General features: G+C 37.7%; 1 protein-coding gene across 1 annotated transcript; it reads right to left on the bottom strand.

Annotated features, from left to right (window-relative positions):
* Positions 1-435: 435 nt before the first annotated feature.
* Positions 436-12,652, bottom strand: LOC145668124 (uncharacterized). Its single transcript, XM_081735684.1, has 2 exons — positions 12,576-12,652; positions 436-722 (listed from the first exon to the last, which is right to left on the bottom strand). The coding sequence occupies exons 1-2, from the start codon at positions 12,619-12,621 to the stop codon at positions 451-453; spliced, it is 318 nt and encodes a 105-aa protein (XP_081591810.1). The 5' UTR covers positions 12,622-12,652; the 3' UTR covers positions 436-450.
* Between the last annotated feature and the right edge of the window lie 1,624 nt (positions 12,653-14,276).

Genomic DNA, 14,276 nt, shown 5'->3' with positions numbered 1-14,276 from the left:
GAATGTTCTTTGATCAAATTGACACTTAATAAAGAATCTTATAGTCCTCTATGATAATCTTCACAAGAATATCTCCATCTTCTTTGATCAAATTGAGACTCAACGGAGATTTTTAGAGTCTTCTGTGATAGTCTTGAGACTCAATCAAGATTATTAAATTCTTATGTGATATTCTGTAGTCTCGATGATCATTTTTAGAGTATTGTGTAATATTCTTAAAATTTTACGAAGACTATTAGCGTCTCTTTATTAAATTAAAAAAAGAAAGCAAGAATTGAAATAAAATTGAAATTGGTCATCACAAGGAGAACCCTGCTCTTACTAATAACATCTTTGGGACTGTAATGATATTTTCTAGGTTTCTTTCTTTTTCTAAAGTTAAAGTATATATTACCTTACCTGAATCTATATAGATGTTCTACTCACAAAATGTTGGAGGCTTGCTACAATTTAGAACGAGCTATACTGTATTAAAATTTTGGGCAAATTGGTTTCCAAATTGTTGTTCGATTGTCTAAATCCATTTGAATTACGTTTCCTATTTAATGAATTTACAAACCGTGAGATGCTAATTCCAACCAATAGCATAGCTAGATTGCCCATCAACATTCCGTTGAATGCAACCGCATTTGTACCCATCATCGTCAAAGTAAAGATTACAGCAAAAACTCCTCCAAATATCATCATCTTTAGGTTAGTATGACGTTTCTCTTTACGTTTACCTGCAATTGAAAAACATAATCTGAGAATAGTATCTAATAAAAATGTGAAGCATATATTATATGTCACTATTGTATCATTTTGTAAACATAATTCTTTATTTGGTTGCTGTTAATGGAAACATAGATCTATTTCATGCTAAAAAATGAACCCGTTTGTACCAGAAATGTCTCGGCAGTACTACTAACTGACTCTTAAACAATGTTTTTGTATTTGATTATGTTTAACTATTTGAATCTTTCTAATTCATCTTTTAATGAATCTTGGATCTTCAAGGTACGAAATTTATAAGTATATGGAAAAGTAAAACGACGTTTAAAATACTTATTACTTTCTGTTATTATCCAATATACTCGTCCGTACGACACAACCAGAGGTAAGCGGGAATCTGAAAAGGTAGGGGGACGGATGACGTCACTCTGTTCTCAGGGCCTAACTTTGTCCATTGTAATTTTTGAAAGTAGAGAGATGCCATAAATATTTTTGGAATTTGGGGAACGACACTCTTCCGCGTTCCCCATCACTTTTACCCCTGGTAACAACTCGCTTTAATTATTTCTTTGTTTGAACTATTCATTTTTTGTTTTGTTTTATTACTTTGTTCATTTCATGTTAGCTTTTGAATTAGAATTTATATCCAATTGAAATAGACGATGTCTGCTACATCAGCCATTTAAAGTGAGTTTTAGAACTTAGTTTGTACTGGTATTGGTCTTGTTTTTATGATATAATTTTGATTATAATAGGTATTCTTCGAAGCAGGAAGAAATTGAGTTTGTTTCGCTAAGAATATATCTTACGATTCCCTCAAGTTAAGGAAATGAAACCGATATATAAACATTTTAATCAAAATAAATAACCATGGGCCTCAAGTTTTTAATAATTCTACCTCTAAAAGAAAAAATATGTCATTTCTAATATTTTTTTATTTCTTAATTCATATTTACGTGGAAAATGGTATGGAAACAGCTGCACTATTTGAAATGAATTTTTGAACATGGTTTGGACTTGGTTAGGCTTAAGTTGGGTTTTCATAATTTCATTTAATTTATTAAATGTGTAGTAAAGTTGAAAGAGAGTTCAAATTTGTTTTTCAAATATTTATTGTAAATAATACTCTTCCCGTGCCCGTGATAACATATTGTAAAACTCATTCAGATCATCAAAATATAGAGAAATACGTAATAAGAACTGTAAATATATAACTGTAACCACCTGCGAGGCAGCCAAGTGAAGGATGCTGTAGAGCTCCAAGGAAGCTTAGTGGTTACGGCTAGGTTCTCCCAGTGCTACAGGCAAGCAAAGGGATGAGTTAGGATTACGCAGAACTCCAAGCAAGCTAAGCAATCAGGAAAAACCAGAGAGATCCAGGCAAGCTATGTGGTTGCGGTTAGAATCACAGTGATTCAGGCAAGCAAGGGGAGTGGTTAAGGTCCAACAGAGCTTCAGGTAAGATAAGTGGGAAAAGAACTACAGAGCTCAGAGTACAGAACTACAGAGCGCGAGAACCCAACCCAGGTCTCAAGCAAGCTGAGAGGCGTGGGTTGGGTTAGAACACTTAGAGCTCGAGCTAAGAGAGAGGACTTGACCAGCTGAAAGTGATTCCAATGGAGTGAGTGTTTTGTACGCTCTTCATGAACATCGGCGCTAGTGTCCTGTTGGTGATGATGATGCCTTCGTCTCCTTGCTCGTAGAACTAGCAGTAATTGTAAAAGAAGCATGTGTTCTTGTTTACAAATATGGAGCACATGTTGGTTTTGTTTTCAATGAAGGTGCATGTGTAGTATATAACAATATACTACCATCAACGCAAGAAAGTAAATAGTAAGATATACGTTCTTAGAATTTTAAAATAAAGTTTAAATATAAAACCTTTAATACAATCTATTAGAGCCTAATTCACTCATTACAAAGGTATGGAATAGTCTTCTGGTCAAATGTAACAACAGTATAGAAAAGAAAAACAATCGTTTATTTGTGTAATAATATTTGCGTATAATCACTGGCATAAACTGCACACACTCAAGTAAACAATTATTCAAAAAATGCAGAATCCTCACTGATCCATGATTATTTATCCTAGAAATAGCCACATTCACCAAGAGAGAAACTGATACTACCAGTATTATACACCTCCCCGATAAACACTACCATTACGAAGACCCTTATGAAGGAAAGCAGGAAGATAGTATTTTAGGCAAATATGGTTTAGGCGAAAGAAATGAAAGGGGAAAGGGACTAGACAGTTTCTGGAGACAGAATCCACTAGTAACTGGGTATATTTGGTTCAACCAGCACAAGAAATATACAGGGTGGTAGGTAATGCCACCGAAAATCTTTGGGAGGTGATTCCTTATGTGAAATGAAAGAAAAAAGTTCTTATAAAAAAGGGTCGAAAAACGTCTTCTTTCAGATTTATAAAACGCCGAATATTCGAAAAAATCAAGTTTCAAAACGGCCTGCTTTAGAAAGTATAGGGCCTGTCCCAAGCGGTTTGAGGAATTACACAGGAACTATTATGCGTTCTGTCTAAACATCCATGTTTCAGATTCACCGGTACCAGCGAAACCAACGCACTGTTAGTACTTAAATGAGTATCCTTAAACCTCAACTTCCTACAGTTCGTTTCGCCGATAACAGAGGATGGTAAAACATGGATATTTAGATAGAGCGCATACTAGTTCCTGTATAATTCCTTAAACCGCTCGGGATAGGTCCTATAGTTTCTAAATCGGGCGTTTTGAAAAGTGAGTTTTCGAATTTTCCGCGTTTCATAACTCTGAAAGGAGACGTTTTTAGACCCATGTTTATTAGAGCGTATTTCTTCCATTTCAAATAAGGAATCACCTCCGAAACTTTTCGGTGGAATTACCTACAATCTTGTAAATGGAAATCCTTAATAGACGGCCAAAGACATCAGACAGACAATTATTATGTTTCAGGACAGGTATCGGAATAGCTTTTAAAACTCGAGACTCTCCCCGGACCCGAAACTTTGTGCTGTACAAAATGGATATTCAAGTGGAAAAATGTAGGCAAAAAATAGTAGACAATAAGATGTTGAATACGAAAAAGTTGAGAAACAAGGAAGTGAGAAATCTTCTCGTTGAAAAATTCGAAGAAAAATGCTCAAATGAGGAAAGGATAGGTGCAGGTGGTAACAGACGGTGGGAGCATATTAAACTTTAAATAAAGCAGGTTGAAGAAGAAGTAGTAGGTTACCGCGAATGCAAAGCGGCTAAGAAACAGTGGGTTACATAACCGATGTTGCAGAAATTGAGGATAAGGAAGTCGTGGAAACAGGTTGATACATAAGAGGACGAAAATATGTAAAGAAAGTTAAACAAGTTACAAATTGAAACAGACAGAGCAAGGGAAGAGTTTTACTAAAGGAAATGCGAGGGCAAAGAAGAATTAAAAATAGTTGGGAAATATGAGGAAATGTATGACTGGGAAGGTAGTCAGTGAGAGAAGTGAAGTCTTAGGAAGATGGAAAGAATGTATTGAGGACTTATATGAGAGTAGTGATTAGGGATGCGTTCGAGTCGGGTCGAGTCGAGATTTAAGCCTGTCTCGACTCGACTCGAGAAAATGTTGTCTCGACTCGTGTCTCGACTCGAAAATATATTGCTGTCTCGACTCGTGTCTCGACTCGACAGTCTCTGTCTCGACTCGACTCGAATTCGAGTCGAGACGTCTCGAAATTCGAGTCGATACAAAATATACGAGTTAAAATATACATACACATCAGCCAGACCGTTATGACTACCTACCTAATTGTTAGTATATCCACCTTTTGGCATGAATAACAACGGCAACGGGTCTTGGCATGGTCGCAATGTTCCTCGGTGGGTCGCTGGAGAGAGTTAGCACCACATATGCACACACAGGTCATCTAATTCCCGTAAATTCCGGGGAGGGGGTGATGCACCCTCACGTCACGTTCAATCACATCCCAGATGTGATCGATTGGGTTCAGATCCGAAGAGTTTGGGGGCCAGCACATCACTTGGAACTCGCTCCTGTGTTCCTAGAACCACTCCATCACACTCCTGGCCTTGCGACATGGTGCATTATCTTTTCGAAAAATGCCACTACCGATGGGAAACATGGCCGTCATGAAGGGGTGTACGTAGTCTGCAAGCAGCGTGCGATACCTCGGCCGTCATGGTGCCTTGCTCAAGCTCCACTAGACACATGGATGCTCACCTGAATGTTCCCCAGATAATAATTAAGCCGCAGCCAGTTTGTCTCCGTCCCGCAGTACAGATGTCAAGGAGCTGTTCCCTATGAACACTACGGATTCGCACCCTCACATCGTCATGATGAAGAAGATATCGGGATTCATCAGACAATGCAACGCTCTGCCATTGTGCCAAGGTCTAGTGGCGATGGTCACGTGTTCATTTTAGTTATAGTTGCCGATGTCGTAGTGTTAACATTCGCCATCGTTAGGAATGTGTGTTCAGACTAGTATTGTGAAGGCCTGTGAAAAAAACGGAAATTTTGGGTTTAAAAAACAGCGTTTTTACTGTTTTTCCGAGCTGGGGAAAAAACGGAAAATTTGGGTATTATCAGAATCATCATTTAATCACAGAATCATTTTAGTTAATATGTTAAATCAAACATATATTTCATAGAGATATTTTGATTGTTCTATGTAAAATTCCGGAAATTTTGAAACCATTAGAAAAAATCGTTTGTTCGGAAATATTGGCAAAAACAGGAAAATGTAGTTTAAAAACTATTTGTTAGCCTGAAGCTAGTAATCTTATTTGCTGTAACATGTCTGCAACATATACAGTGGGAAGTCGAAAATCCGAACTAATTAGGACCACAGGTATTCGGATTTTCAAATTGTTCGGATTTTCGAAAATGACCAAGAAAATGCCATTTAGGCTTACATACTGTACGGTATGTTCTTCTATCGATACAGTGGTTATTCAGTACATACAGTAATTACAATCCTACCGTACGTAAGTCTACTTACATTTAATGTTTCTGAAGAACTTTCTTGTACTCTAAATAACACTGTTCTTGTAAATCACACTTAAAACTTATAGGCCTAAGAAAAAATAAAAATAAAAATACATGACAAACAATTACATATAAATGAACTTTTGTAAAAACACTGACTTCACATAACGTCGATGGACACGCTATTGTTTGTTTATTGCTAGCGTTAAGCCAAATTGTAAAAAGCTTCTAGGGACCGCATTCGGATTTTTGACGTTAGGATTATCGACGTCCTATTGTATATACAATGTATTTCGCTAACGGAAAAATACTTAAAACAACAGGTTTTAATTCTATTTTACACACATATACCGCACAAGTGAGTAAATTTGAGCAGCGAGAAATATATTAAATGAAACTTCCGTTAGTTATCACAGACTAGCAGAATATCCATTCTTCGCACGGGGAGAATACGTTTCATTTTGGACACAAAGGACACCAAAACTGTCACTAATGAACTTGTGGAGCCCCAAAACTATGAATTTGACATTAATATCGATAATTTTCAATTATCTTTACATGTCATCATCCTCCTTAGAGTACTAATGGGGCTGAATTTGTGGATTTAAACGGCATCTTCTGCTCATCTCAACGAGTATGGATGTGAGGCCATTTTCGATCATGTATATATATATATATACAGAGGCGGATCCAAAGGGGCTACAGCCCCCCTCCCCCTTCACACTCAAGTATACACTGCATAAAATGGGCTTCAATCCTGCTTTACACTGGATAAAACTGCAAACTATGGTTTAGCCCCTCCCTTGATCATATCCTGAATCCGCCACTATATATATATATATACTGTATATAATGCTCAAAAAAATTAGGGGTTCAGCTGAAGTATCACACAAGACCTTAAGATAGTGTATGAATAAGCTTGTGTTTGACTCATATATATCATACAAGAAGGAATGCTTTAAGATACACTAGAAAAATGGGGCACATACTGGAGTTGGGGCACGGAAAACCTTGTTCACATGGCTCATGACACAAGACGGTTATGTGTGCACCTCTCGAACTACCCATAAACAGGCAAAGCAACAACACTGATTGTTCCTTAATATGTCATATGATCACTTCGAATAGCCAACAGAGCCTCGCACCTGCGTGGCATGGATTCAATCAGATTATCGATGAGTTCTTGGGGGATGTTGTGCCACTCATCCAGAAGAGCGACTTCCAGCTCTGGAATGGTTGTTGGATTTACTGGCCTAGCGGCAATTCGTCTGCCAAGCATATCCCAGACATGCTCAACTGGAACGAGATCCGGAGAGCATGCTAGCCACTTCATCCGAGCGATACCCTCAGCATATCATCCCCTAACCGAGCTCTGTGAGGACGAGTATTGTCATCCATAAAAAGGAACGAATCACTAATGGCACCAGCATAAGGAAGAACAAGAGTTTTCATGATCTCATCCCTATATCTGAGAGCCGTCAAAGAGCCATTTCGGATGATGTGGAGCTCAGTACGCTCACCAATGCTGATTCTTGCCTACACCATCAGTCCACTACTATGATACTGGGATCTTTCTCGCACAAACATGGGATTGTGTCGTGTTCCACACTCTCTCCAGATGAAAACACGTCGATTATTAGGCTCTACACTGAATCGAGACTCGTCAGAGAACAAAACATTGCCCCATTAATTGCGTCCCCACCCACGATGTTCCTCCGCCTACGCTCTTCGATGAACACGGTGTCATGCAGTTAATGGGACACACACCATAGGCCTACGTGCGTAGATACCACCTTCTCGAAGGCGATTGCGGACCGTTTGAGTAGATATTATGCGTCCTGTTGTTGTTCGGAAGGCTCGCGGTAGCAGAGTTGTATTCTGGTTTCGACGGGCTGTTAACAACAGATAACGATCGTCTCTGGCTTTAGTTGCTAGTGGACGGCCCTGTCCTTGTCTTCTTCGAACACTTCCAGTTGTTTGAAATCGATTCCACAATCGGGAAATCACACTTTGTGCCACTCCTATGGCATGTGCCACCTCCCGCCATGACTGACCAGCTTGCAACCTCATTGGGGGCCGCGGTGGCTCAGTGGTAGAGCGTTCATCTCTAGTGCTTGGGGTCCCTGGTTCGATCCCAGCCCCTGCCAAGTGAACTTTGTGGTGTACAAACACCGTGTGCGTGGGTTTTCTCGGGGTTGTCCCGTTTCCTCCCGCTTTCTTCATTCCACCCTTTCACTCATCTCTCATCATCACCGTCTCCTTTAGCCTAACCGGCAAAACCGTGGGACGTAGAAACTTAAAGATTTTTCCCGGTCCGCATACAATTATAGCTGAATTTGCATATCATCGCTAATGGAATTGTCACCATTGATTTCAGCGACTGCGAAAACTATGGATTTGACACTAATATCGGTCATTTTGGATTACTTTTACTTGTCTCGGTATCCGATCCCCCCGGTGACCCCCGCCCGGATAGGGTGAATTTGTAAGTTAATGTGATCAGAGTTTCACCATTGATTTCAGCGACCGCGAAAACTATGAATTCGACAGTAATATCGGCCATTTTCTACCACTTTTACATGTCCCTGTAAGCGCCCCCTGAGACCTCCTGGTCCGAATTAAAAAAAAAAAAAAAAGATTCGTCTTGATCTGGGGCCTGGACCAGGGTACCCCTGACTAAAATTTGATAACTCTCGGTCCACTCGTCTGGTCCCCAGGCCGCATACAAACAGACAAACACAAACTATTTATTTTATATATATTAGACTAGATAGATTCTTGCAAATTATGCCAGATTTTCATATTATCTTTCCGAACTAATTTTAAAGACCCGCTCCTACTTATCTTTATATATATACGCAGTATCTCTATATTGATATCTATCTATATCTATACATGTATATAACAAACGTAGGAATTACACCATCAATAACGCTCCTGGAGGACCCCTTTCTCAAAAAAAAAAAAAAAAAAATGCTGGGGAACACTTGTAGAAACTTCATTTTTCGTGCCAGACGATTACCGAGACCTGGTGAACAAAAAAAAAAAAAAAAAAAAAAAAAAAAAAAAAAAAAAAAAAAAAAAAAAAAAAAATAGCGATCGAATTAAAAAAATAGTTCTCCATAATAGTATTCACTGAGAATATTGTTATAAAATTTAAATTTTATGGGTAAATAAGTAGACTTTGAATACATCCACATCGTATCCACTAAGTTGCGAAATTGTGTACCTCCAGACATGGGCGGCCGAAGAAAATTTTCTAGGGGGGGCATCTTCAATGTTTGCTATATTAGTCTGGCATTTAATGTGCATGATTTGTTATATTACGTGTACATTTTCGTGAGCCAGGGAGGTTCATTCTTATCAAACACGGAGATTATAAAAGAGCAGATCTACTGCACAAAATATAATAAAAACATCTCTTTCGGATTTCTATCATCCCGCAGTCCAACCCCGAGACGGAAACATAAGAGATAGGCTTTTTGTTTTTAAACAAGATAACGTGCCTAGCGAATGCTTTACATTGTGAAGATTATATTAGTGAAAATTAAACGAATATAATTTTACAACTTAATATACATATCACTAAATGTTGAGCTCCCCGTTGCTATGTGGTTAGCGTGTGCGCCTTTCTCGAACGAGGTTTGATTCATGGTAGGAGCTCATGTGTTTGAAATCCGACTTTAAACTGTACGTTCACGTCTTGTAGAGCTTTGCTCCTGAAAACGACGCTAAACTATAATCTAATTTAATATTACTAAATATTAAAAAATAATGACTTACCAAGGTGACGTCAATTTGGCAGTCATCAAATCCATTTTATACTTTCACTTAATCCAGTGGATATTAATATAACAATTACAAGACACACGTCATCATCTTCTCATGTATCTGCATTATTTGATTCATCCATAGATTTGTTATTTGTACGCATCATTCATTTTTGCATTTTCGGGAGGGTTCAGGGTTCTTTCTTCATTTAAAGAGTCGGTTCTCTGTATTGGAAAGAGAATCAGGGGAAGAAATATATATAAAACATGCCGCTTCCGACGCAGCACTGAAGCATTTCTTTTAGCGGTCATACCCCCCTCCCCTCTGAAGTTGTAAAGTGAGAAGGGACAGAAACATCCCAGACACTCAGGGTTCAGTTGACAATAATAAAACTATGGGTAAGTAAACATCTTGTACAGAGTCACGTTTTGCTTATTTTTGAACATTTCTGTGAATTCAACAATACAACAGCGGAAATACTAACTGGTTTTATTACTCCAACCATCGCTTCAACTAAGGGTAATTCCCAACGCTCAATGAGCCATCTAAATTTTCGTTCTTTTTCTGTTCTCCAGAGGAAAGAATGAGATTTTGCCAAGATGCTAAAGTCAAGATGCTAGATGCTAGATGGGAGTGAATTATGCTAGATCTAGCACCAAGATGCTAGATATGGCTTCACTGGCGGGCTTCGATATCTACAGAACTTTCTGCCAAAGCATACAAAAAAACACAAAGCACAATAGTTTCGATAACATCTGTGTGGTCCTTCGGTAGGCTACACATCCGGTAAGAAGCTCAATCCAAAGAGTAGCTTGCACTGCACCCGTAGCCGGCTTGTATAGATAATTGAGTTCAAATTTTCAAGTATCCATTTACTGAATGCCCATATCGTGTATGCATGCATTTGCATGCATTATTTAATAAGTAAATAAAGTACACACACAATTAATTATGTCAGTGATAAACGGTGTTTATTTAAAAAAAAAAAAAAAAAAAACTCTCCAAACAATGAAGATTAATCTTAGACTGGAGAAATGGTTATCCTTCGTTTTCATTATCATTTGGCCATGAAACAAACGCCTGACAGATATACAACCCCTATATACAACTATGTGATGTTGAAATAACTCGTAGGGTATGATGCTTTACTTTTTCAAAAATTTCAGTACTTCTAGTGAAATGATATCTTTAGTTTTACGTCCCACTTTTATGCCAGTTAAGCTAAAGGAGACGGTGATGATGAGAAATGAATGAAATGGTGGAATGAAGAAAGTGGAAGGAAACGGGAGAACCCCGAGAAAACCCACGAGCATGGTGTTTGTCCACCACAAAGTCCACACGGCGCGATCTGGGATCAAACCAGGGACCCCATGCACCGGAGGTGAACGTCCTACCACTGAGCCACCGCGCCCCCACAGTACTTCTTGTGTACCCCTATAAATGCAATAAAGAAGTAATGGCCATGTTTTTTTTCTTTTTTTCTTTTTACAAAAATATTCAATTAGAACTGGACAATTTACATAAAATTTGGAATCGACAAATGAAAACGGCACGTTTCTAGCACTTGTGGGTTCGAGGTCTCATTGTTGAAAGGATTGGAGACAAACATATAAACTTTTCTGTGAGGAGAAACATATACGCGTAAATCTAGTATTTTAATATATAGATAATAATTGGAATAGTTTTATTTTCGAGTGCTATTTTTTAATATTCGCAATATTGAAATTTTTGAACTTAAATTTTTCCCGTGTTTGAAAAAAAAAAGATATCATTACTAGTAAAATTAACCTAATACAAACATATTTACTTTTTTCAATTTTTTCAGAAAATCGAAAAAAACGTTTTTTTTAAAAAAAAAACAGGTTCAAAATTTCCGGAAATTTGACAAAACTAGTTCAGATACACTTGTACTTTGCCCAGCATTAAACTCTGATCATAGTTCCGATGCAGTTCGCCGCCTGTTCTGTTTTACCAATCTGCCCAGACTAGAACGTTCGACATCTGTAATGAGGTGGGGGCACCCAACCCCTCGACATTTCGACGTCTTTTCCCCTTGGTTTCGCCACTTGCTGAAGACAATCACCACAGCACTCCTCGAACACCTGACAAGTCCTGCAGTTTCCGAAATACTCGTGCCGAGTGTTTCTGAGAGAGCACTTTCTTCAAAATAATATTAAAAATTATAGAAAAATTTTCGAGACATTCGAGTCGAGTCGAGATGTTTAGCAGCTGTCTCGACTCGACTCGAGTCTCGACTCGAAAATTCGAGTCGAGAAATACGTTTGTCTCGACTCGTCTCGAATTTTACAAAGTGTGTCTCGACTCGAATCTCGACTCGAGATTCGAGACATGTCTCGACTCGAGCGCATCCCTAGTAGTGATTGACCGTGTTGCCCAGATGTTGCAGTAGAAGATGAAGTACGCATGGATAATAAAGGGTTTAATATTCTTCGGGGTGAGTTTGAAAAACAAAACTATATATGAGATTAGGAATGGAAAGGCGACCGGGATAGATAATATACCAATCAAATTCATTAAGAATGTGCGAAAAAAAGGTAATTAAGACTTGTATCACATCTGCAATGAAATATATGAAACAGGAGAGTGGCCAAAAGAGTTCCTGAAGACGACGTTGATACCGATGTGTTAGAAATGGAGCCCAGAGATATTTGAGAGTTATAGATCTATTATTAAGCAGCAAATATTTGGCTCTGAATATTGCACAGGAGGTTATATCGAAGAACACATGAAAAAGTTGACGAGGATCAATTCGGGTTCCGGGGAGGAAAGGGTACGAGAGACGCAGTTGGATTATTAAGGGTGATTAGTGAAAAGTTTATAGAAAACGGAAAGAGGTGTATGTTGTATTTATTGATCTGGAAGATTTCATTTCATAGTGTGAATTGAGAATTGTTGGAAGTTCTAAAGAAGGTTGGGTTGGAATGGAAAGATCAGTCTCATAAGAAACTGTGATCAACAAGTAAGTGTAAGAATAGGTGAGGAAATGACAGAGAACTGTGCAATTGGAAAAGAATTTCAACATTGATTTTGTCTCTCGCCAACGTTATTTAATATCTATCTAGGAAGGATAGTGAAAAAGAACTTACCTAATGAAGACTGTTTTTCGATAGGTGGCAGAATGAGTAGCTTCATGTTGTTTGAAACTTTCGTGCCAGTTCTTGTGGAATCTGAAAACAAAAATTAATAAGATGTTGGAACACGTGAGGAAGGGCTGTGAAGAATATGGGATAAAAATAAATTTTAGAAAAACAAAACCCACGGTGATTGGAACCAAGTAATCCTTGTCAAATAAAGAAGTAGGAGGGGAGAAAACTGAGAAGGTGACTAGTTTCCGATGCCTGGGTAATTCCCACTTGATAAATAATAGTATTTAGTAGTTAATAACATTTGTTTAATAAGCACTATTATTTATTAAAAGTAATTTGTTTAATCAGATTTTATTTTTAATTAATTTTGTAGTAATTAATATATGCGATTTGAAGTAGTATATTTGACAACTGGTATATTATACTCAATAAGGAAAACTATTCTATAAACTATTGTAAAGTATTTTAAACTTGTAACCCAGCATTTTGAATCTAAGCATTCCGAACTAAATTTTTGAACACTAAATATCTTGGTTATGCGGAGTAAATGAATGCAATGAAAGGAAATAAACCCAAATCTAAAAAGAGATGTTTAGCATATAATGACTTATTTTTGTATAAATATATAGATTTACTCTTTCTACACATATTTCTACTGTTCTATCTAAATATGAATTCACACCCACATACATAGGGTATATGCAGGGTGTTTCAAAACAACACCGACAACGTTTCGGAGGTGATTTCTAACACCAAGATAAGACAAAAAAAAATATATAGAACAATCTGGGTGCACAAATGCTTCCTTTCGGATTTATAGGCTGCCGAAAACATGAAAAACTTAACTTTAATAGTCCATAGCTCCCATAATATGGGACCTATCGTAGACGGGTCAAGACTTCACTTAGGAACTAGTATGTGCCCCATCCAAAAATACTTTTTTCCTTAATATTGTGGTACTTTCGCAACAATTTTTATAGAGGTAGTTGATGAATACTTCAAATTAATACCGTTTTTTTTTCAGGAAAATACGAAACCCGTATTCCCTCATTTTACGTCTACAGTATATATGCTCAATTTCATTCACTTCAGTCCACTTTTTCTTGCCTTTTGGGCGTCAACTTTCAAAATTTTGGGTGGGAGCTTTTACCCCATAAAACCGTTTTTCCGCCGAAAATAGAAAACGTATTCATTTTTTTTTTTTTTTTTTTTTTTTTTTGCGTATTGTACCTACACAAAGCTACGTTGCAGTTCTTCATGTCCTTTACACACGTCTGACATTATGTTATTAGCTCTTTTGATTTTGTCATCATAGCTCCGTCCAACCGTTTTCCCAGGAAAATACGAAACACGTATTCCCTAATTTTACGTCTACAATATCGGTATACAATTTCATTCACTTCAGTCCACTTCTTCTTGCCTTTCGTGCGTCAACTTTCAAAATTTTGGGCGAGAGCTTTTGCCCCATAAAACTGTTTTCCCGCAGAAAATTAAAAAAAATACGTATAGGTATATTTTTGCGTATTGCACTTACACAGTTTCGTTGCAATTCTTCATGTCCTTTACACACGTCTGACATAGTGTTATTAGCACTTTTAATAATTCGTGATCATAGATGTGGAGGGGACCGTGCTCCACCCAACCGTTTTTTTTTTTTTTTTTTCAGGAAAATACGAAACACGTATTCTCTCATTTTACATC

This window comes from Thermobia domestica, chromosome 1 (genome assembly GCF_964235325.1).
Source record: "Thermobia domestica chromosome 1, izTheDome1.hap1.1, whole genome shotgun sequence".
NCBI lineage: Eukaryota > Metazoa > Arthropoda > Insecta > Zygentoma > Lepismatidae > Thermobia > Thermobia domestica.
This window is presented reverse-complemented; position numbering and strand designations above follow the sequence as displayed.